This window comes from Emydura macquarii, unplaced genomic scaffold, assembly GCF_026122565.2.
Source record: "Emydura macquarii macquarii isolate MOO-44397 ecotype Brisbane River unplaced genomic scaffold, CSIRO-AGI_Emac_v2 contig_1254, whole genome shotgun sequence".
In the NCBI taxonomy this organism is placed as follows: domain Eukaryota; kingdom Metazoa; phylum Chordata; order Testudines; family Chelidae; genus Emydura; species Emydura macquarii.
The window spans coordinates 9396584-9420101 of record NW_027131391.1 but is presented as its reverse complement, the minus strand read 5'-3'; the positions used below and the strand labels follow the sequence as shown (position 1 = coordinate 9420101).

At 41.7% G+C, this 23518-nt stretch overlaps 1 protein-coding gene across 9 annotated transcripts in view; it reads left to right on the top strand.

Moving 5' to 3' along the window:
• Positions 1–23518, top strand: part of MTMR3 (myotubularin related protein 3) — a 145275-nt gene that overhangs the window by 76985 nt on the left and 44772 nt on the right. For 7 of the 9 annotated variants that reach the window (XR_010920227.1, XM_067550225.1, XM_067550226.1 and 4 more), the window contains 5 exons: positions 2292–2324; positions 9518–9600; positions 14151–14317; positions 19384–19480; positions 21538–21651. Coding sequence is in view for 8 of the 9 variants with exons in the window: in XM_067550225.1 (XP_067406326.1) it covers positions 2292–2324; positions 9518–9600; positions 14151–14317; positions 19384–19480; positions 21538–21651 (494 nt within the window). In the remaining variant the exon portion in view is untranslated. The remainder of the gene's footprint in view (positions 1–2291; positions 2325–9517; positions 9601–14150; positions 14318–19383; positions 19481–21537; positions 21652–23518) is intronic. The other 2 variants (XM_067550228.1, XM_067550227.1) reach the window with 1 other exon arrangement.

Genomic DNA, 23518 nt, shown 5'->3' with positions numbered 1-23518 from the left:
GGTTTATGGGATTGATAATAGGAAGTAGATAAAGCCATTTACCCTTAGGCCACCAGTTTAACTCTAGCACACACTGGTAGTGTCTGAAAATAGTTATTATCTGACAGCTTTCTTGTGACATGCAAAATTGATGGGTGAACTGGCCATTTCCTAGCAGGTTGCTCGCCTTATAAAATCTGTTACCTCAGTGAGATGTCAGTTTAGCGTCTTAGCAGGGAAGCCAAGGACTGAACCCCTACAAACCAAGGTTTTATCCCTAGAATTGGCTACTGGATCAGGGCGTGTTTGAAATACAGTATTTCATTTGCAAGGACTGTCCATTTTGTATTTTTCATGAATGCCACTTTGCACTTGGCTGTCATGTGGGTGCCAAAAGCTTTGCTGGTGTGATAAGATCACCAGTGACGGACATAGACTGAACATCCAGCCAGACCAGCTTAAGGGCCAAGTTAGAGAGGGATCCAGATGGCATTTGATGCAATGAAGCTATGCTGTTTTGGGATTTGCCTGGATGATGATGATGATGAGCACTGAAAGTTTGTTTTTAAACCAAAAACTCACTGATTATGGTCAGAAATGAGTGTATAAAATGATATTGGTATTTCTGTATTTATTCTGCCTCAGTGACTTTCCTATCCCATTGGTCCTTGTCAAAACTGCACACTCCACCTGATACTTAAGTGGTGTTAGTTCTGTTTCATATATCATCATTACCCAGATGACATTTGTGTTGATAATATAAAGCTAGACTAGAATGCTTATTCTTCTGCAACAAAATTTGGTCTTCTCTGCCAACCTGAGTGTAAGTTTATTTGTATCAGGGCTCTAGGCAGAGAAGACTTAACATAGAGGATAGAAGGTAAATGCAATGACGGCACCATTTTTAGTGTCATACTTTGGGGGAGTAAGCAATTCAGCTATATTTGCACAAATGGTGTATCTGTAATTTAAAAGTGTGCTATGTACTCTTGACCGTATTTATCTCTATTATTTCCTATTGTTTTTTTAAAATCAGAGTTGCTCTTTAAAGAAGAACTGGTTACCCATAGAAAGAGGCTTTTCGTAACTTGTCGGTTTACAAATTTTGTAAGCTTTATTTTAATTTTGAGCGTATCATACTGTCACAGGGTGGCTGGCCCCTTAAGGCCCCAGCTGATCTGTGACAAGCTTCACTTACCTCCCCAGGTAGGGAGAATGTATGTCAAGTAACTGGTGGGTCAGGTGAGCCAATGAGGCCTGCAGTAGATAAGGAAGAGGCCAGGAGAGCGAGGCAGATGCTTGCAGATACTGCAGGGAGTAGGAAGACTCCTATAGGAGGGAAGACACAAGCACAATATGTAATGGGGTGCCCTACCCTGTAGCACCACCTGGTGGCCAGTTTTGGCTCTGCAGCACCCTGCCTGTTTCCCCTTTACTCAAACTCCTCAATAACTCTACAAAGCCTTGTATCCAATCAGTGCCCCTTTTTGGGGTCTGATTTATTAACATAAAATAAACACAAAAATGAAGTCTCTTCTGCCCCAGTTTCACAGTGACTCTTTGTTTTTAAAGTCCCAAGTCCTGCTCTCCCAGCACTTCTTAGCTGTTATTTGACCCTGTCCACCTTCTCCACAGGCCTCCTTCCCCAGCAGTGTCTCCTCCCTGATTCAGGGCCCTGTGGGAGCCTCGTTAGTTCCTGCAGCATCTACCAACATCCACCTACAGCCCCTTCTCTCTCCTAGTCTCTCTTGTATTTATCCTGGCCTTATGTGTCACCATAACACAACAGCCATATGACCTTCATTCTCTGCACCTGGGAAGATGAGGTAAGCTTGTTACAGGTGGACTGAGGCCCATCTGCCCTTGAGGGGCCACCACCTTGTGACACATCCATTCCAATTTATGTAAGACTTAATATCCTAAATTAGATATGGGTACCGTGAATGAGCTGACAACCTTCCCACCTCGCTGAAGAGAAATACTTCTTTGCAGGAGAGAGGACCTGTTACAAAAGTACCAGCTTGTAGCATGTTATGTTGGATGCTGTATTCTCAAACTGAATGAATTCCAAGATCCTGATTCTCCAGCTGCTGCATGCAAGCAGCTCCTATTGAAGGCAGTGGGAGTCGTTACCATGCGGCAGCTGCAGAAATGGCCCTCCAGCAAATACAGTGTGCATGCCAATTCTTGGACTTTTGCAAGAGGCAACTGTGTGGAGAAGATAGAATCCAGTTAAAAATGCCCAAACCCAGTCTCTGGCTTTTATCTTAATCTTGTTTTTTTTTGTGTTTTTTTTGTTTACAATTCAATAGACTGTCTGTCAATCTGATGCTTATGAAATCTCAGTAAGTAGCACAATGCTTCTAGATCACTTGCTGCACCTATGCTTTGACCAGAAAAAAAATTGAGTGTTGATGCTCACCTTGCAACACAGCAGAAAAGGGCTGTACGCACAAGTCCTTTCACTGGATAAATTAATTCAACGGCATAGCAACAGGAACATGTTATTTTAAGTGGAAAAAGAAAAGGCCCAGCAGACCATACATAAACTGATGGAACCATGACTGTCAAAAGTGTTGATTTATATTAATCTAAGGGATCATTAGTAAATTCAACAATGGCACTTTGAGTGCACATGAAAATTTGAATTCCCAGGCTATCATCTCTTGATTGGCATTTCTTAAGGAAAGGCTGGAACTATGGCAGCTGGGAACTGTTTCTTTCTGAGCCTTTTTTTCCCCTTAGCTAGTTCGCTGTAAGGGAGTTAAAATTTCAGTGGTTTTGGGAAACCATAGACTTGAATTAAACCCTTTCAAATAGCTTTCTTTTCTAGAGTAGGTTTTGGGTATGGTATACAAAGAAGGAAACTTTACAACTTTAGTAAAGATGTGAACAAATTGGAGAGAATCTAGAGGAGAGCAACAAAAATAATAGATTTAGAAAACGTGACCTATAAGGAAAGGTTGAAAAATGGGCATGTTTAGGCTGGAGAAAAGAAGACTGGGGGGTGGAGGGGCTGATAGGTCTTCAAATATGTTAAGGGTTATTAAAAAGAGGCCAGTGATAAATTTTTCTCGATGTCCACTGGACAAGAAGTAATGGGCTTAATCTGCAGCAAGGGAGATTTAGGTTAGGTATTAGGAAGAACTTTCTAACTATAAGGGTAGTTAAACACTAGAACATGCTTCCAAGGGAGGTTTTGGAATCCCCATAACTGGAGATTTTTAAACACAGGTTGGGTGAACACCTGTCAAGTTTAGGTGTACTATGTCCTGCCGCAGGGCAGGGGGCTGGACTTGATGACGTATCAAGGTCCCTTTCAGCCCTACATTTCAATGATTCTATGAAGTAATACTGTTAGAGCGGGAATTGTTTTGTAGTTTTAATTATTACATGAGCCTCAGTATGGTCTTTCCCTCACCTTCACCTTTACTTGCAAGTTGAGTCAGTTGGTGTTTTCAGATTTTCCCCATCGTATTTGCGTATTACTATTTGTTTTCCCCAGACATAGCTTCTACATTGCCGTTAAGCCACAGTCAGCTTCAGAAACTCAGGAGAAACTTTATTTAATTTTGATAGTGGTTTCCAGAGTTCTAAAATGTTGCTAGTCTTTGAAGGGAGATAATTAATTCTAGCAGAGACAGTTAAGAGACAGAGATACTGCAAGTGCATGATGCTGCAATACCTTCTATAATGTGACGTTGGGCTTTGATAGTAATGCATGTCTGCTTTTTTAAAAGTTGCTTCTCCGCTGCTGTATTTAGATAGAGACTCCTGTATGGTGTACTGCCTGCAAGTATAACTCATGGCTCTTTGGAGAGTAGACTAACTGCACCGAGTGAATACGATTTGCAGTGTGGGTCAGCATGAAAAAAGAGAGTGTGATGGCAATGAAAGGTCATCTGTAAAAAAAGGATAGGAGCATGAGGAAAGAGAGCTTTCCAGGGAGAAGTTTTATAGGGAGACTAATAAAGGATGGGAAGAGGGGCTGAAGATGGACGAGGAGTAGGAGATGGATTGTACAGAAAGAGAAGGATAAGAGAAAGATTGATATGAAGGGTTGCCTGGATCAAAGGATGACAAATTGAACAGAAAAAAACATGGAAGGTTGTGGTGTTCTTCTAGGAGTGTCCCTATGGGTGCTCCACTTTGAGTCCATGCGCCCTGAGATCAGAGGTTTGTGGTAGCAATGCCCAGTTGGGTTGCACATGCGCTGTCACCCCATCATGCCGTCTCCAGCGGTTACATAGTGCTGTGCAACCAACCATCCTTCAGTTCTTTCTCTATTGCCTTTGGCTTGAGCAGCGCCCTTCTTTCAAACGTAGAACATAGTTATTAGGATAAGAATTATTTAGCAGTTTGCTTATTCTCTTCTTTTCTGTTCACCCTATTTAAAAAAAACAAACAAACAAGGCTGGCTCTCCAGAGTTTAAGTGGTGCTTGACTTGCAGGCTCTCTATTACACTTTCGGGCAGTCATGCACAGTATGTCTGTTGTTTGGGCGAATCACGTATTCCCCAGAAGTGCTCACATTGCCACAACTTAAAGGTGAGAGCAAGGAACGCTAGAGACCTTCAATTTAAACTCCACATGATGGAGAAATCACTGAGACCAACCTCGGACCATAAGTCAAGGTCCCCTCCTGGCCAACGGTCGCCATTGGCAGCCTGTGATACAGGGCTGGCCACAAAAACGCCTACTAAAGAGTCTGTGCCTAAAAAGGCTACAAAAAGCGCTCTCCAACTTCACTTCAAAGAGAACTAACCAAGAAAAAGCATTCCTTAGCCACGGAAACTTCATCGAAGCTGAGCACTTCAGACTCTGAGACTCCGGGACTATCAGATACCACCAGTACCCAGAGAACTAAAGACCCTAAAAGGGCAAGCTCCGAGAAAGACACTAAGGGCAAGGAGAAGCCCACAGCCTTGGTACCTATGGAGCCGAAAAGACACTTGGCACCGAGTACCTCAACGGCACGGCAGCCGATAGCACCACTTACGGTACCGGCAGTGCACAGCATGAAATCCTCCATACCGATGACAGCTACATTTGTCGGTACAGCCAGTTATGCCAGTAGCGGTACCGTCCCTCCTGGTACAGCAACAGTTTCTGAGACAAAGAGATCTAATAGTCTCATCAACTCCAGAGTCCCCTCTCTTCGGTACTGATGTTACTCCAACATGCTTGATACCAAGCCACATGACCACACCACCCAGGTCTGCCCCTCCACTATCCAGGGGTGAGAAGGAGGAAGAGGAAAGACAGATACATTCATCTCGTCACTCCTCTCCCACTCATTTGCCATCCCATCACTTGAGCCACCACTCCACATCTCGAGCACCCACTGGTATGGGCAACCCTGGGCACCACCCCCCATACCATTCCCATCTCAGTGGCAATATTGGCACTCTTGGACTATATACAGGGCTCAACACTCAGTCCCTAAGCCCACCAAGATCTAGGACAACACACTCACCAACAACAACTGCATCAGTTCCCACTGAACCACAAGAGGAAGTAGTGGAAGAGACTGAGGAAATCTCTGATCATGAGGACTCCTCTCCACTAAATGTCATCATCTTCTCTAGATGAAACCATAATGCCTCCGGATGACTTCAAGTAATTCCAGAACCTTCTTCAAAAGGGTGGCAGTGTCTCTCGACATACCCCTTGAAGAGATACTTGAGTCACGACATAAATTGGTTGACATACTGCAGACAGCCACCTCTGCTAAGATAGCATTAACCAGCCATAAATGATGCCATCAGGGGACCTGCCAAGATGATCTGGCAGACACCAGAGACAGCACCACTATCGTGCAAGAGGTCAGACAAGAAATACTATGTCCCTTCTAAAGGCAGTGAATTTTGTTCACACACCCCGCACCAAACTCTTTAGTAGTCAAGGCAGTAAATGAGAGGGGAAAACAACACCATAACAGGACAACCCCCCTATGACAAAGACTGGAAGGGACTAGATCTCTTCGGCCGCAAGGCATACTCTTCCACAACATTACAGTTCCAGGTAGCCGATTATGAGGCCCTTTTATCAAAATAAACTCTCTCAATCTTTTCCAAAATGACAGATTTTATTGATAGCTTGCCAGAAGACAAAAAAGGGCAATTCAGGGCCAACATCACTGAGGGCCATTTTATCACCCACACTGCACTGCAAGCCTCGCTTGACTTGACTGACACAGCTGCATGTTCTATGGCCACATAAATAGTCATGCATCGTGAATCATGGCTTCATCTTTCGGGTTTTCCCAGAGAGGTACAGTCAACTGTGGAGGATCTGCCATTCGAAGGCCCAAAGTTATTCATGGAAAAAACTGACACGTTTCTTCACATACTCAAGGACAATGCTAAAATCATTAGGCATCTATACACCTCCAAATAGAAAGAAGCAAGGCAGGTTTTATACCCAGAGATTCTGTCCAACCTACGCACAACCACACAGGCGATACGACCAGAGGTGTAGACAACATACTGGGAGATGCGAAATGTCAAATCAGCCTTCAATGTCTCAGTAGTCTACATCTAGACTAAAATTTTGAAGGTGTGGTTGAAAGGATTTTTGGGTGTCTCATGCTATCTTCGCACCATTCGGAGATCGACTGTCCCCATTTCAACAAATCTGGAAGAACATCACAACAGCCAGATGGGTTCTAAAAATTATAGTGACTGGTTACTCCATCCCTTTTATATCTATCTCACCTACCCACCCCCCTTCTCTGTCCCTCTTCAGGGACCCCCTCACGAGAAACTTGTTACAACAGGAAGTACAGCACTTGATACAGCTAAGTGCAGTAGCACCTGTACCACCACAGATCAGGGGGAAGGGTTTCTATTCACACTACTTTCTGTCTATCACAGAAGAAGACAGGTGGGTGGATGCCCATTCTATATCTAAGAAACTCAACAAATTCATCAGAACCCAACATTTCAAGATGGTCACGTTAGCAACAATAATACCAGTGATAGAAAAGGGGGATTGGTACTCTGTTCTCACCTCCAAGACGCATATTTCCATATGATAATACATCCGTCACGCAGGAGGTTCCTAATGATCACTTTAAGAAACCAACACTTCTAATACAGAGTACTCCTGTTTGGACTATCAACCTCCCGAAGGGTCTTCTCAAAAGTTCTATAAGTAGTGGCAGCACATCTACCCGGACACGGACTCATGATAATCCCGTATCTAGATGACTGCCTGATGAGGGCCACAACACTAAAAGAAGCACTAGAGGCCACTGAAAGCACAAATAACCCTCTTTATGAGCCTAGGGTTACAAATAAATGAACATAAGTCAACAATGATAGCAGTCCAGGAACTAGAATTCATTGGAGCCTACCTCAACTGCCGAAAGGCCAGAGCCACATTACCAACAACAATTTGCCACTCTATTCAACTTAATATCGACGGTTACAGACAGCCCTCTACTATCTGCTGGGTCGCAACTCCCTCGGCAACATTCTTCCATAATTTTCTTAAAAGACAAGTTCACCCTGAAATCACATTCAAAGTCACTTCCCCTTTTCATTTAAAAAAACCCCCATCTACTTACCTCCATTTTTTCCAAGACCTCATGCAGATAAAAGAGAAGCAGCATTCCACACATTTGATATCCAAAGAGCACCGGCCTTCTGCATAAATAGAACAAAAACCTTTAGAAAATTACCAAGACTGTTCATCTCTACAACAGAGCTATCAAAAGGACAGACTATCTCGAAACAGAGACTATACAAGTGGATTTCAGGATATATTCACCTCTGTTACCAAAAACTCCAACGACAGGCCCCAGTAGGGACCCGCACACATTCCGCGAGAGCAGTCTCAACATACATTGCTTTCCTCAACAATGTACCCACTATGGACATTTATAAAGCAGCCACTTGGGCATCTATCCACATGTTTTCAAAACACTATGCTATAGAACAGCAATCATCTTCAGATGCCTTATTCAGATTCATGGTCTTATCAGCTGTCCGGAGCACAACTCCGAAGCCCATTCCTTTCACTGATGGCCACTGCTCAACGATTACCTAAAGTGGAGCACTCACAGGGACACTCTTAGAAGAAGAAAGTTACTCACCTTGTGCAGTAACTGAGGTTCTTCAAGATGGTTGTCCCTGTGGATACTCCATTACCCTCCCTCCTCCCCTCTACTTCAGAGTTATATAAATAAAAACTACGCTACATGGTAGAGAAGGAACAGAGGGACAGTTGGTCACATGACACTAGGTAACCCCCGGAGATGTGTGAGGCAGTGACAGCGCATGTGACTCAACCGGGCACTGCTACTGTAAATCTCTGATCTTAGGCGTAGGGCGTATGGACAGCTAAAGTGGAACACCCACAGGGACAACCATCTCGAAGAACCTCAGTTACTGCACAAGGTGAGTAACCTTTTCTTACTAAATAAGGATTTCATGAGGGAAGAGGCTTATTGCTGGAGAAGGGGTGGATGAAAGGGAGTAGAACAGAAGGATGATTTTGAAAGGAAGAGGCAAGAAATAGTGTAGACTTGGTCTTGGAGACAGAGGAAGGAGGAGTAATAGTGAGTGAGTGGTCAGGGTCTGGAGGGTAGGAAGAGGAGCCAGGAAGCAATGTAATGGGAATAGGACATTCAGTGAGGACGGATTGTCTACATAAGATTGGGTTTGGAAGGAATATGGTGAAGGAAGGGATGAACAGGTACCGAGATAGACAAATTGTCTGAAAAAGGGAAATCACCTCGATTGTAAACTGTTTTCGCACCTAGATTGTAATCTCATATTTGTTTATAAAACACCGTGTAGTTTCATGGTGTTTTACAAAATTAATTGTAAATGAGGCTGTCTGGTCAGGAAAGGAGGACTTTGAAAAAATGCTCCAGTTTAGAATGAAGCAGGTTTTCCCATCAAATATCCCCATCGTTCTCTTCATTTATTAAATGTAACTTTCGTGATAATCCTTCTGTCATGCATTGTAAGATCAATGGGAGAATGATCGGAAGAGATGTATTATTTTAAAAGCAACTAGGCAACTACATAAACCATTTGTCTATCTACGGTACCTTTATAATCCACATAACTATGATATCTGAGTGCTTCACAATCTTTTATGTATTTACCCTCACAGCATCCATGGGGTAGAGAAGGTCTGTTATCCCCATTTTACAGATGGGGAGCTGAGTCACTGAGACTAAGTGACTTGTCCAAGGTCACATAGGAAGCCTGTGACGGGGCAGAGAGTCTCCTGAGCCCCAGACTAGTACCCAGGCCTTGACATATACTTCCTATCCTTTAGACTTTGCCGTGGTATAACCTGTGATCTCAGCTGGTGTCCATGTGATCTTATATGATTTCTCAGCTGAGAAACAATGAAGTAATGAACTAATTTATATACAGCAAGATACTGCATCAGAACTATTGATTTAGTTATATTTACAGCTCTCTCCACAGAGCCCTCTAATAAGCCGGTATGACACATGCTGAGAAACTGCAATATCAGTGCACTTTGGAATAAGGCCATTTAATCTTTTTAATTACAGGTTCCATTACAGCTTATAGAAAGTGTTGAATGCCGAGATATATTTCAACTTCATCTGACTTGCAAAGACTGCAAAGTTCTCAGGTACGTACAGACTACTTTGCAGGGTGGAAGGGTTACTTCTTTCAGGAAAGTATAAAATCTAAGGCCTTGTCTACACTGGAAAGTTTTGCTGACAAAAGTCTCCTTTTGTCAACAAAACTGCCCTGGTTTGTCGACAAAATAAAACCACCTAAACGAGAGGCACAGAGCCTTTTTCGGCAAAGTTTTTGCGAAAAAGCACGTGTGGACACTGCCCTTAGGTTATATCACTAAAAATAGCCTCCCGATTATCCCAGCATGCCATCCTAAGAGCCACTCTTGTAAGCGGTTTGAGCTCAGCTGCCATACAGCCGTCCACCTCCGCCCCTTCCCTTTCAAAGCCCCAGAAAGTTTTCAAGTAACTCACGTCACTGTGGAGAACTCAGTCCACAGCGCAGCAAATGGCAGTCCAGCCTGCCTGCCCTAAACTATGGGGGAGCGAGGCCCGTGGGGACCTCTGGGCCTCACTCTCGGTGGGAGAACTAAGGCTTTGACTTCCTGGGTTTTGGGGGCTTCCTTAGGAGCGGGGAGGGGGTGATGGCTGGGTCCTGTTTCCAGGCTGTCAATTGTGCATTTCAGCAACTCTGGCTGCTGTACTCCAACCAATGTTAACAGGCTATCCAGCCGTCCCCTTCACAGCCTCTGCCCAGCACCGCCCTCTGCCAGCAGGCTGCCTTGCTCTGCCAGCCCGCTTGGCTGGCCAGGCTTCGAGGCAGCAGCTGGTGACTGCACTAGCTAGGCCGGTAGCCCATTGAATGAGGAAATCCTGCCTCCGGATGGCAGAGGGTCAACTGAAGAGCAGGCTGGGCAAAGGCAATTTGAGGCCCCCAGTGTGTTAGCTTTGCTTGGGGATGCCAGGCATTGAGGCTGCCTTGATACACGAGGCCTCTTGCTTCCCCTCCCCCCCCCCCCATTGTCCCCTGGCCCGGTGTTGGCGTCTGCCTCAGCCCAGCAGCAATTAAATTAAACTACAGGGGAGGGGTGTAACTCTGATGTGCCGTGCAGAGCCAGGGAGGGAAGTGGGGGCAGTGTTCCTCTCCCCACCCTTGCCCCTGCCCCTGCAGGTGCAGGTGCATGGACCTGTCTCTGCTAGGGGGGAACTGGGACGCCAACTACGAGATGTCTGTATAGCAGCTTCTGCCTTGGGATTGGTTGCTTCCCGCTCTTGCTGTCTGAACTTAGAGACAGGATGAATGCAGACATTCTCACTGTCCCAAACACACGCTGTCTGTCTCTCTCTCTCTCTGTGTGTGTGTGTGTGTGTGTGTGTGTGTGTGTGTGTGTGTGTGTGTGTGTGTGTGTGTGTGTCTCACACACACTCATTCACTCTCTCTCCCTCCTTCCCCCGCTTCTATGGGCTTTTTGTGTCTCTGTTCAGCAGTGTCAGCTTGGCTGATGGCAGTTAAAAGCAGCTGTTAAACTAGTAGGATGCGGGATTCAGAAACCTTCATCCTCTGACACTGTGCCTATCCCATGAGGCATTGCAAACCTTTCCCAAAGCACCCTGCTTGCAGTTATACAGTGGGATAGCAACCCACAGTGCACGGCTCACTTTATCAACAAAAGAGCTGATTGTGTGAATGCAGTCCACTGACAAGGAGACAGTGAAGACACACAACAGTGATTTAATTACAGCGGTGGCTGTATGCCGGCAAAACTTCTGTTGACAAAATTTTCTAGTGTAGACAAGACCCTAGCAAGGTAACCTTGCACTTCTTCAAATTAGGGATGGCTACAACATTCTAGGGAAAATGTCTTCCCACCCCCTTTTGTTCACATGCTTTCCCCAAAAGATTCCTTCTGTTCTCAATGTGTACTGTAGCTGAATGTTTTAGGAAGGTGTGTGGTGGTTATTGGGACTGCACTCTTACTTACAGTAAAATATATTGGAAAGTCTTTCCTTTTAGAAGTCTTTACTATGTTGGAAATTGATCAGCCAAATAGCTTTGGTGCTAGAGATGTTCTAGCCCTATGGAGCAATATATTTTTGTAGATTATTTTTAAATTAATTTTTCATCTAATTTTCCCCAGTGTAACAATGGACTCATCGAGATACAAAACTAGACACAAATCTGCAGCTTCTTTGGACAAACATTAAATCCAAAACTGGGTATTTGGGACTCAAACGATGTCACAGTCTTGTGCTGCTGTGCAGAGACGAGGGAAGGAGCAAGGATCACTCCCCTTGTGCAGACCATGTGAGAGTCAGTCATGGTTGCACTTCCAGGACTTGTGGGAGATAAGGGGGACAGCTGGGAAGAGGGAGTGTAGGGATGAGGCAGATCTATGGCTGCACCCCCTACTCATTGATCAGTTGAGCAAAGTAGAGGTACATCATTTAAAAAGAGGTACTAAATTACTCTCACCACCACCAGTATAGTCAGGGAACCCCAGAGATGTGTTCTCTGAGGTCTATTTCCCAGTCTTCAATAGTATAAATTAATGTTGGCTTATAAGCATTAATTAATAAGAGGGGAACATCTCTTTTCAATTAAATGTTTGGTAGCAGCACATTTTGTACAGTGGAATAGTCCCCGCCTTTACCTGTTAGACTCAGGAAATTAAACATTCCAACTGCTTCCTGGGACATTGCATTGTGATGACGACTGGTTTGATTTTGTAGGTCATAGAATCATAGAAGGTTAGGTGGGAATGGACCTCAGGAGATCATCTAGTCCAACCCCCTGCTCAAAACAGGACCAAACCCAATTAAATTATCCCAGCCAGGGCTTTGTCAAGCCGGGCCTTAAAGACCTCTAAGGATGGAGATTCCACCACCTTCCTAAGTAACCCATTCCAGTGCTTCACCACCCTCCTAGTGAAAAAGTTTTTCCTAATATCCAACCTAGACCTCCCCCACTGCAACTTGAGACCACTGCTCATAGGTCATAGTTTGTTGTTCAATTTGAGTTATATATTTATCTTTCTGTTTAGCCCTTAATGTTTAAGATTTAGCTTTTCTCTCTAGATTGCATTTATATGACTTTTCCTTCAGTTATAGAGTCAGTACTAGCTATCTAGCCTTCTTTAGGAAAATTGACTTCACTGCCCCCTACAAAATTCCTCCTACAAAATACAAAAACCATACATCCAAAAATTATAACGTCCTATATTTTATTTTATTCTCCTGGACTGTTTTTGAAAAGATTGAAAAACTTAAGTTCTGAAATGTGCGTTCATGCACTGAGCCGGTTCAAGACAGTGTGCTATGGACCTGATGTACCATTAAATATATGCCAGGTTAAAAAAGGGAAGGGTTTAAAATATGCAAACTATATTATTCATGGGAAAAATAGTCTTTTTGTTTGTAATTATAATGTTGAAATGAAACTAGTGATAGGGTGATTAGTACCAATTTTATATAAATGTCTCTACAGAGTGCATAACTCCAGGACTCAGAATCTACAATGTCAAGACCTTAATTCATTTAGGGGACACAACTGCTGCATAAACTATGAGTGCAATTGGAGTATTATCTCGATGGCAGGAGAACCCCAAGAATTATTTTTATTTATGTACTCTGGGGCCATCTGTTTATAATTGTACAAATTTGGGCAAAGCCTTATTTCACCATGCTTGTTCGGAGTCTTATTCCATAGTGGACAGGTACCCACTTGGAAATGCTAAGCTGCTTTTGTAATTATGGAACGTTATTTTGCAAACTAGTCTCTTGTGGTCAGGGTACTCTTAATTAGTCTTCCAGTACTGTTTCTGTTCTGCTGTAGTGTTAAAACAAAGCTCAAATGAAAAAAGCATGTTTATTTATACTTGTCCTCTGGCAAAATATTAGTAAGGGAAGAAACAATATAGCATTTGAGGGAGGTGTAGGACTACAGACATTGGGACTTGACCCACCTGGGTTTGAAGTAAGTGCATTTTTCAAATGTAATGCAGTATTTACTCTGTATCTGATCTGAAAGTGCATTTTTGTTTTTAGGAATACAGATTAATGTATTATAATTTGTTATATTTTTCTGTTTTGACTCCCCTTTGATTGCCCTGATTCAGCAAGACTCTTAAACACATTCCTAACTTTGAGTATGTGAGTACTCTCATTGAAGTCAATGAGGTTGCTCATGTATTTAGACTTGTGCATAAGTACCTTAATGAATTAGGGCCTGAGAAACTAGGATTGGTTCATTTAATATTTCCAAAATTATGCTCTTTGTACATATGATTTAATTTGACTTTGTTTGATATATCTTTCAGTATATGCTAGCAAAGATCACAGACCATTTTCTTTTAAAAACCTGTCTTTACAATGATGATGATTTTTTCCCTGGTGATTGTTCCTGTGGGAAATTCAGAGAGCCAATGCATAGGTACATACAAAAGAAATAAGGTTATGGGGGAAGGTCAACTCCCTAGGATAATTACATTAATATCTGAATAATTATTTTTACAATCCACTAAAATGTACACAATGCCATCAGAAATAGAAAGAACAATTTATTCTAATCTCTGGTTTGCACAGAAGTTAATCATTCATCCAATTTTATGACCTGATATCTTTGGATGAAAAATTAATAGATGTATGTTTGGTTCTGGGACAGGTGTCAGTTCTCTACCTTTGAGCAGTGTCAAGAGTGGCTTAAACGACTGAACAATGCCATTCGTCCTCCTTTGAAGATAGAGGACCTTTTTTCGTTTGCATACCATGCTTGGTGTATGGAGGTGTATGCCAGTGAAAAAGAACAGCATGGGGATTTGTGCAGGCCAGGTATGCAAAAACACTTTGTGTATCTCAAGAGATACTTCAGCCTTTAGTTGTCTGTCTGCTTCCCCTCTTTCTTGTGATTCCTGGAATGCAGAATTTGTGAGCTTGCAAAAAAGTGTATTAACAAAATGTGTATTCTTTGCTAATGTTGCCCTTTCCCTGAATACCCATTTTTAATTAACTTTGTATTCTTATAAAGTGATCCTGCACCAGTCCAGCACTGGTATTCCCATGTGCGCAAACTCTTAACATTTGTGCTCACCAAGCCTTTAAAGAGCTCTAAGGGAGAGTGGTGGTCCGTGTATGAGTTAACCAAGCTGTGCAGCTGAACATGATGTATTAGAGTTGTGAAGGCTGTTTTGCCTCTGGAGATCCAGGTTTGAATCCCCACTCAGGTCCCAGTAGAATTGAGTTTAATTTCATTCAGGTTCCAATTTGTACCCACTAAAAACTCACAAAATTTAACACAGTTAAATGTGAGTGGCAATTTCTGATCAGGAGAGGTCCAGGATATTGCCAATAAAGTTTAAAATAAATGGGCACTGTTTTTCTTCCATTTTCTTCCTTCAATCAGTATTGTAAGCACTTTATTTTCATGAATGCTGCACTCACCTACAGGTTAAAATAGCTAAATAACAGAAGAAAAATAGAGACCTCTATTTCTTCCAAGCTGAATAACCCAGAGTAGAAATAGCAGTTCTGCTAAATATTCTTTTCCAGGGTCATGATCTTTTCTGACCAATACTTGGAAACGGAAAGTAATAGAAAGGAAGACACTAATACAGTAGTATTTTATATTGAGTTTCCTGGTAGTTCTGTTCCCCCAGCGAACATGGGTGCCATTTACCATTAATTTAGGGCATGGCACAGCATTTACTCTTTGATTGACTTTTACTGGTCAACTCCTTCTCAGAAAGTGTAAACCATCCATCGGAAATCGCTGGTTCCTGCTTATTTTCTCACTTTATCCTGTGTGACAATATTGCCTTCTCCTGTGGCTCACTTAATACTGGTGGTAGTTGTTTTCCTATTTTAAAAGTTGAATTATAGCTAAAGTGGATTTTAGTGGCAGACCCACATTGACTTGGGAGTATAATGGAGGAAATTGTTTCAATACTTTATTTTTTTTTATGAAGGTGCCACAAGGTTTGGCATAATAGGCATTAAGAATGCTAAATTGTGCCAAAATGTATCCAAATACCAGAAAACAGAAATAAAACAAATAATAGAAAGTAGAATTCTAAAATATATGAATGCATAGAATAGTAGAATAGATTATGGCTCACAAGATCAACTGTAAAAGTCTGAAGGGCACAGACCTTCATGGAATACTTATCTTAATCTTCCCAGTCACAGGAAATAATATATTCCCAGTTGAAAACCAGGCATCTCAGAAGAGTATCCTCCCATTCAGAATAGAGGGATCCCTATGGCTTGGAGCTCCATCTCTGCAAAGGAAATCACTGGATACCTCAGACTACAAATGTAATTGTATTGCATTATAAGGAAAATTTAGTGACTCCGGGTATAGTAATAGATACAAAATTTGCACTTCTCCAGTTTTTGGGATGCTCCATTAATTACTAAGATGATGTCTTCCTCTCACTCCATATTTCACATAGGTAGGAAAACATTTGTAGGCTCGCTAAGAAAAATACTTACGCTAAAAGGAAAGGTTATGACAATACACAAATTGATACAGTAGAAGAACATTCAGTTGAAAACAACAAGAAAAATTCAAAATAAAATGTTTTCATTCTCTGATCGAGGTCCTGCCAATAAGAATGATTGTAGTTTTATTGGTTGCTGTAAAGGACATTTACCAGTCTGTATCTTGGGCCTGTGGCAGGACTTTTAAAATACTAATGGGTACATCTAGCTAAAAAATTCCCATCTGTTATCCAGTCAGTCCTTCAGCATGCGAAAACCGATGGCTGCTTCCTCAAGGCAGCTGATAATTAAATCTGTCCTCTGTGCTGAAAGAGGATGCCACATATTGAGTGATGTGATCACTGCTTCAAAAAAAAGTGTTAGGAAAGTTAAAGTTCAGGGCTAAGGGATAAATATGATGGAGACTGCCAGCTGGTTTGAATTTATCCTTGTCTGTTTCATTTACTAGTTTGCCACCTTTTGGGTTAGAAGAGGTCAAAATTGTTACTGTCTGGCATAATGTAAGAAATCTGCAGAACCACAGGGTGGCTGGGCTTTACTTTATATGTCAGAATTGGTCCTGTTCTGCTATCTGTAATGGTCATAAGAAGTCTATAACTTATTTCTTTTCTTCACATGGAATGCAACAAACTCAGAGGGTTAATGCAAATAAAATTCTATTGAAAGTGATGCTTAAATCTACAGGACTTCTGCTGTTGCCCAACATTTAGTGAAACTTCTGGACTTGCCACAAGTTGAAAAATCTTTAATCATATAGCTGAGTTTATGCCTGGTCTGTACAATGCTGTCTGATCAGGCTGAAACAGGGAGTGCAATTTTCAGTTCTGGATGAATTACACTTGGTGAAGGAATTGTGAAGAGGGCAGTAAGTTAGAGCTGTCTCAGGGGCTAAGAGTCCATCTGGGAAGCTGAGAATAGCTGTCATGTAGCTATACTTTGATCATGTCCCATCTCCTCTGACTGAGCTGTGAAGGGGAATGTGGAGTAGAGCCATTGCGCCAGCTCTGTATCACTCAGGGAAGCCCTCTACAGAAAGGATCTATCATTGGTGGTTGGATCTGCTTGGCTTATGATCCTGTTTTGCCAGTAGAGTGGCATGAAGGAGTTGAATCAGGATGGATAGTTAGGCCCAAAGTCTTTACTTGCCTATTCTTGGAAGATCAGTATTCTCTAGCTATTCGAGGGCTGTTCTAAGACACTACCTCTCCAAGATGGAACACAGGTAAAGTTTCCTGTTCCTTCATTTAGAAATAACAGGGCTAATCTCTGTAGCTTTTGCTTAGTGATGTTTGCATGTTGTCCACCTTGCAAAGCAGTAGTAGGCTTGCAGAGATAATATAGTCACAGTAGGCTAAATATCACCTGTCTTCTGAGACCCATACTTCTTGGGGGTGGGGGGAGGGGATTATACATTTCTTTAAAATAATTGTTTGCTTATTAGTTATATGTTAATATTTTTCTTTTAGTTATGACAGTAAGTATCTTCACAAGTACTCCAGTTGAGGATCAATTGTAGCTAATTATACACTTCCACTGTAAGTATTTAGAAAAGGAAGTGACTCAGGTTTAAAGGAAAATGTTTGCTGAATGTTAGTGTTAATGAAAATGTAGTAAATGGTGGGTACACACTTTGCATCTGATTCCTTCAATACATCTCAATATCCAATGGCTGTGGTATCCTTGTTATTCTTGGGCCTGATTCCTGAAGTCAGTGGAAAAAATCCCCTGGATTTCAGGAGTTTTGGGATCAGTTTCCTAGTACTATAGCTGTCTTGATCACAGTCCGTGTGATGGCAGGTGTTGCAGTGTTGACAGATGTTCAGTAGGGACTAGACTGAGAACACACAACCTGTTTCAATTTTGTGACCTAAAAAAGAAAAAAAGTAATTGCCATATCAAGAGATCCTTGGTTCACCTAGTAAGATATACTGCCCCAGTTCTCGCTTATATCCAATGTTTCAGAGAGAGTCAATAAAGTACCATAATACACTCAACCAATTTTGTAATACTTTAGCACAGAGAGAAATTTTGTTCCTGGTTCTGTCTGAGGTTCAGCCTATAACCTGACACACAAAAATAGATGTCACTACATTTCTTTTCTATCATAGTGCAACTGTAGGTGTTCTTGTTTGGGTGTCTTATACTTTTTTTATTCCAACTAAGCTATTTGCCGTTATATTTTAAACTTTATGTCTTTGCCAAGAAGATATAAAAACTTAGGATCTTAGAAGCATGTAACATAAATTTTTTCATGGGTATATAATTTTTTAAGCATTAATTTTTTCTGAATTGTGTAATGTAATATGTACGGCACTTAATTTTCAATTGATTTTTTCCTTTGTTAATTGATACTTTATCCAATGATGTAGCGATACAATAATTGAGAGGGTTTAGTCATGAATATCCTTTTAGAATTGTTCTATCTTGTGATGATCAAGCATTCATTGGATTTAATATATTTCTTGGACCTAGAAGTCTGGAAATTCTCTACGAATCATCCTCTTCTGCACCTTGTATGAAAAGGAAGGGGACTTGTTTGTATATTGATACCAACTTTATAGACCTTTCTGGCTCTCAAATTCACTTTTTTTATTGTCATGATTTTTTTTCAACTGTATTAAGATATTATTCAAAAGGCACAATACAAAATACATTGTAAACATTCTAGTTGCCATAATGTACTGATCTAGGAATTTGTATGTCTCTCATTACTGTAATATCTAAGTACCTCACAATCATTAATTAAATTTAACCTCAGCACACCACTGTGAGGAAAAGATGGGAAACTGAGGCACAAGGTAGATTAAGTGACTTGCCCTAAGGTCATACAGGAATGGCTGAATGGCTATTGAGCCAAGGTTTCTTGAAATCCATCTGTTCCTATCATCTGAAAATCAGGCAGCCTTTTTTTCCCCAGAGCGGAGCTTAGTTTATTTCTCATTGATACAAACCTCTCCTGAACTATGGAAAAGAGACATTAGCAGATCTTGCCCCTCCATGCTAGATTGTATTCTGGACTTCATTAGAGTTTACTCATCTAATTCCTAATGTTTTTCCTAATGTGTTTGGATCTGGTCTGTTATCTACACGGCAAATTGGTGTTTCCTATATGAATCTACACAGAGACCAAGACTTGATACTGTTAATAAAAGTAAGATTCTTTACTGTGTGGCTAGTCAATTACTGAGTGCCAGCATGGGAAACAGTTGTACTCTTGCTTGATATGGATTTTTCAAAGAGGGGATTAAAAATATATACGGCTATCCTGTTGCGCAGTGCCTGTTTCTTTCCTGTTTTTAATCATTATGAGTGCAGTTGTGTCTTTTTCAACCTGTTTTGGAAAGTGGGAACCTTTCCTTGTTTCTCATTTTTTCCCTCTGTCTGCCTTTGGTACCCAGGGGAGCATGTAACATCGAGGTTTAAAAATGAAGTTGAACGGATGGGTTTTGATATGAATAATGCCTGGAGGATATCCAACATCAATGAGAAATACAAGTAAGTTGTATGGATCTCTGTAGATTGTTGCTTCACAGCCAAGTGCCCTGTCAAAACATGAAACCTCATGTAGCAGAGCACTGGAACTTTTTAAAATGGAGACGTTCTACAATTAAAGATAATCTGTAAAAGTGGAAAAATTGGCTTATGCCTTTTTTGCTGATTTATGTATATATAAAGAATGCTTTAAAATGGGTTTTCAAGTATATATATATTTTTAAATTAGAGATATCAAGTCTTGATTTTCCTGTTCTTCTTGTTGGAAGACTCCATGGAGGACAGGAGAACAAGAGGGATTATAACATTACAAGAAAGTGAAACCTGACAAAATGAGGAGGGAATTGACTCTTATTCAGACTGTTTAAAATATTTTATTTTTTGTTAGCAACTATTTTCCTTGAACACCTGTTGAAAACTGGGAAGAAAAGCTCTTTGTGGAAGAGGCCTTTGAACTGAGGGCTGAGAAAGTCCATGCTCCAGTTTTCTAGTTTCATATGAGTCCCCCAACAAAACTAGATAGAGAAGATTAGATATTCTTGACATGATAGGCTTTTTTTAAAAAAGGAAGAGACCTTCTTTATTTATACATCATAAAGAAGCACAGTGGGGGAAAAAACATATTTTTTTCCCCTTTGGCCTTTTTAGAGACTTCTGAAGTGCCTAATTCAGGGAAGTGGCCGGGTTCAGGAAAGCACTTAGGCACGTACTTAAGTGCTTTTCTGACTAGCAGCAGACTTAAGGCACATGTTTATGTTCTGAACTGAATTGGGAGAAAATGCATGACTTACTTTTTGTAACTACTTCCACTTCTGTTACCTTCATTGGAAGAAAATATTTTCAATTCCCTGCAACTTATCAAAAGCTGCAGAAGATGTGCTAGGATTAAAATTCTGAAGTTTGGATGAGAAATAAAATGTAATTTTAAAACATTAAGGTAAGGGTGTAAGTGGTTCCCAAATGATGGTCTGTGGACCATTAGTGTGGTTTGTGTAGAGCTGGCTGGACACATCATGCTGTTTCTCTTTGTTTCCCACTGCTTCCACAGGTGCACAGGCCTTTTATGACAAAGAAGAGCTTGGCAGCCTGTAAAAACAGCTAGAGACATATGTTCTGTCATTCCAGAGTGCTGTTCAGTTAGAATTATAACCCCTACTTTTATGGTTCATTCTTGGAAGGTTCCCTTTAACCATAAATCAAATTGGGGTGGAGGTGGGGAAGGAAAGGTGTTGGTACTCTTACATTCACTGAGATTCAATGAGAATCCACGCACAGTAGATTGAGCTGATCTTCAAAATATGAGTGTCCTTTTTTTGCTTGCAAGTTTGGGTTAGTGGCTAAGTAGTTACCAAACTTGACATTTATATAAACATTGTTTGCTTTCTGAATTAATACCCTGTAGCAGTGAATGGGAATTGTTCACACCTCTCCAAGCTAATCTTACAAATACTCTGTGTAACTCCAACAGACATGACTCTTTTCACTAGATTCTGGAGCACAAGATGGCAACTCAAAGAGAAAAGTGCCATTTCACCAAACCACCACAAACCAGCACAATCCAGTTCCTGCCTTCAGAAATGCTGTTGCATTGGTTCACAGTTTTACACATATGTCCTCTACTGACTGACTGACTGCCAGACCATGATGATTCCATTCCTAGTGGCTTTGTGATATGAGCTTACAGAAGAGACAGGAATTACTAATTCTTTGGCATTGAAAGATGGAGAATTTCTCTTCTATGTTTTGATGTGTTCCTGGCAGCTGGAGTTAAATACCAGTATAATTTTCCTAAAGAAATGCTGGGTCAGATCCTCAGTTGGTGAAATCAGCATTTCTCCATTGATTTAACAGCTAAGGTTCTGGTCCTCTGTATTTTTTAATGTCTGTTAAAGAAGATTGTAGCAGCATATATGATTGATCAAGAACTAACAAAATAGTATAGCTTGCGAAATGAATGGCACTTAGTTTCCTTGTACTGCCTTTTATTTTGTAGTGTCAGTAGGTTATGTATCTGCTGTTCATCTGCTACGTTTAACCCTTCACTTCCTTTTTCCACTCAGGCTCTGTGGTAGCTACCCACAGGAGCTCATTGTTCCCGCCTGGATCACAGACAAGGAGCTGGAGAGTGTGGCAAGCTTTCGGTCCTGGAAACGTATCCCGGCTGTGGTTTACAGGTGAGACTCCAGCCCAGGAGCAGCCACTGTCATCAAACTGAGGACTGGGGCTTTTCAGCAAATAAAACCTTATCTTACTTGGAACTGGGAATCTCAGCTAGTAATGAAACATGCTCAGGGTGCTAATGTGCCAGGGCTCAAAATGAGTGCAAGTAACTACAATGAAGGTAAGGAACATTCTATAGATTCTGTAACTAGTAAGAAATACCAGTGTTACAAGAGTGCACAATGCGTGCCGCTGGGTTGTGAGTATGCATGATCAGAAGGATTGGAATGTTATGTGTGTATGCATGAGAACCTTTGCTGTATTTTGATTCCTTGTTATTCTGTAATAACTCTTCCAGCTATGGATTACTAATACCCTCCCCTCCCCATTTTTGTTGTCACAACTCCTACATTCGATTTCAGCGTGTAACTCATCTTGTTATTTTTTGTATTGTTTTTCCCCTCCTTTTGGTTTTTACATCCCCATATAATAATAGTGTGACACACAAGGGCTCTAGAAAGAGATTAAGTGCTTGTACTGTCCAACAGTTTAGGCTGTTCATCTCTGTTATATCTGTGACAACTTCGTAAATACTGTAAGTTTTTCCCTTGCCAGTCCTCCCAGTGGCTTTCAATAGTGTCTCTATGCAGCATCTAATTGAGCAGTTGATTGTGTCAAATTAGAGATTAATTTGATCAGATATGTTAGTCTCCTAAATTTCTATAATGGTCTATTTTGAGGGGTATTTACATTTCTACAGTTGCCTCCATGTTATACACGCCTGTGTTATGTAACCTTTCTCTTTATCTAGTAAAGGGCATCAAACAGCCTGAAATACGTTAGGTAACTGTTTGTTGTTTATTATTACCACAGAAGTTATGTAGTAGTAGAGGAAAGGGAAGTGATGTGGAGAAACAGGTGACTTTTTCTATGACATCCGTTGTCCTGTTTGCTGCAGCATAGATGGCAGAATTGGCACCTTGACTTATTGCTGAGTCTGACTTTGATTTATATTTAAAGACATGGATACAGGTATTCTTTTGATTATGAACGTTTCATCACTCTGGGCAGTTATGGTGCTGTATGGATCACGAAGGAGATTTTCTTATCACCATAGAAAACTTCACTATTGCCTACTGCTCTTTTAGTGATCAGAAGTTCTCTAGATACAACAAGATTTTTCTGCATAAAAATCAGAGACCTTGGCCTAATACTGTTGCTGACATAGGTGTAGTTGAAGAATTTTTTATAGAAATCGCTGCTTTCATGAAACTTTCAGCTACCAGCTGTTCAATTCTGTTACTAAAAATGAAGCTCAGTAGTGATTTCCATCCCCCGCCCCCAAACCCCCAGCCCAGCCTAGGTGAGAGTGAGTGCAAGCCCCGGCACCGAAGAAGAGCTCGGTGCCGTCCAAGGGCAAACTGGCGCTGATGGCATGGTCCCGTTCCCCTTGGCACCATTCCCCAGCACTGTCTGGCACTGCACTGCCATGGTTCCCACGCAGTGAGAGGCTCTCCTCAGACTCTGAGACAATCCGTTACATCTTGGAGAAGCCAGTACCGGAGCAGGCAAAATGCTGTTTCGGCATACAGACCCCGGTCTTCCCATTCGGCAAGCGTCCCACTGGACACCAGAGGAGTCTCAGACCTGGGCACTGAGTTGGACGAGCCTAGGAGCCCAACACTGTGGGGAGAGAAACAGCACCGAAAGTTCCAGGGTGTGAGGCAGGAATCAGCAGCGCCTCTGAGAGAGTCCTCCTCCTCGTCCCCTGATGAGGCTGTTGTGGGAGTTACCCCGGCTTCTACCCGGACGACAGCAGGGCACACCAGGAGCTAATGCGCAGGGTAGCTCAAAACATGGGCCTCCAAGCTGAGGAGGTGG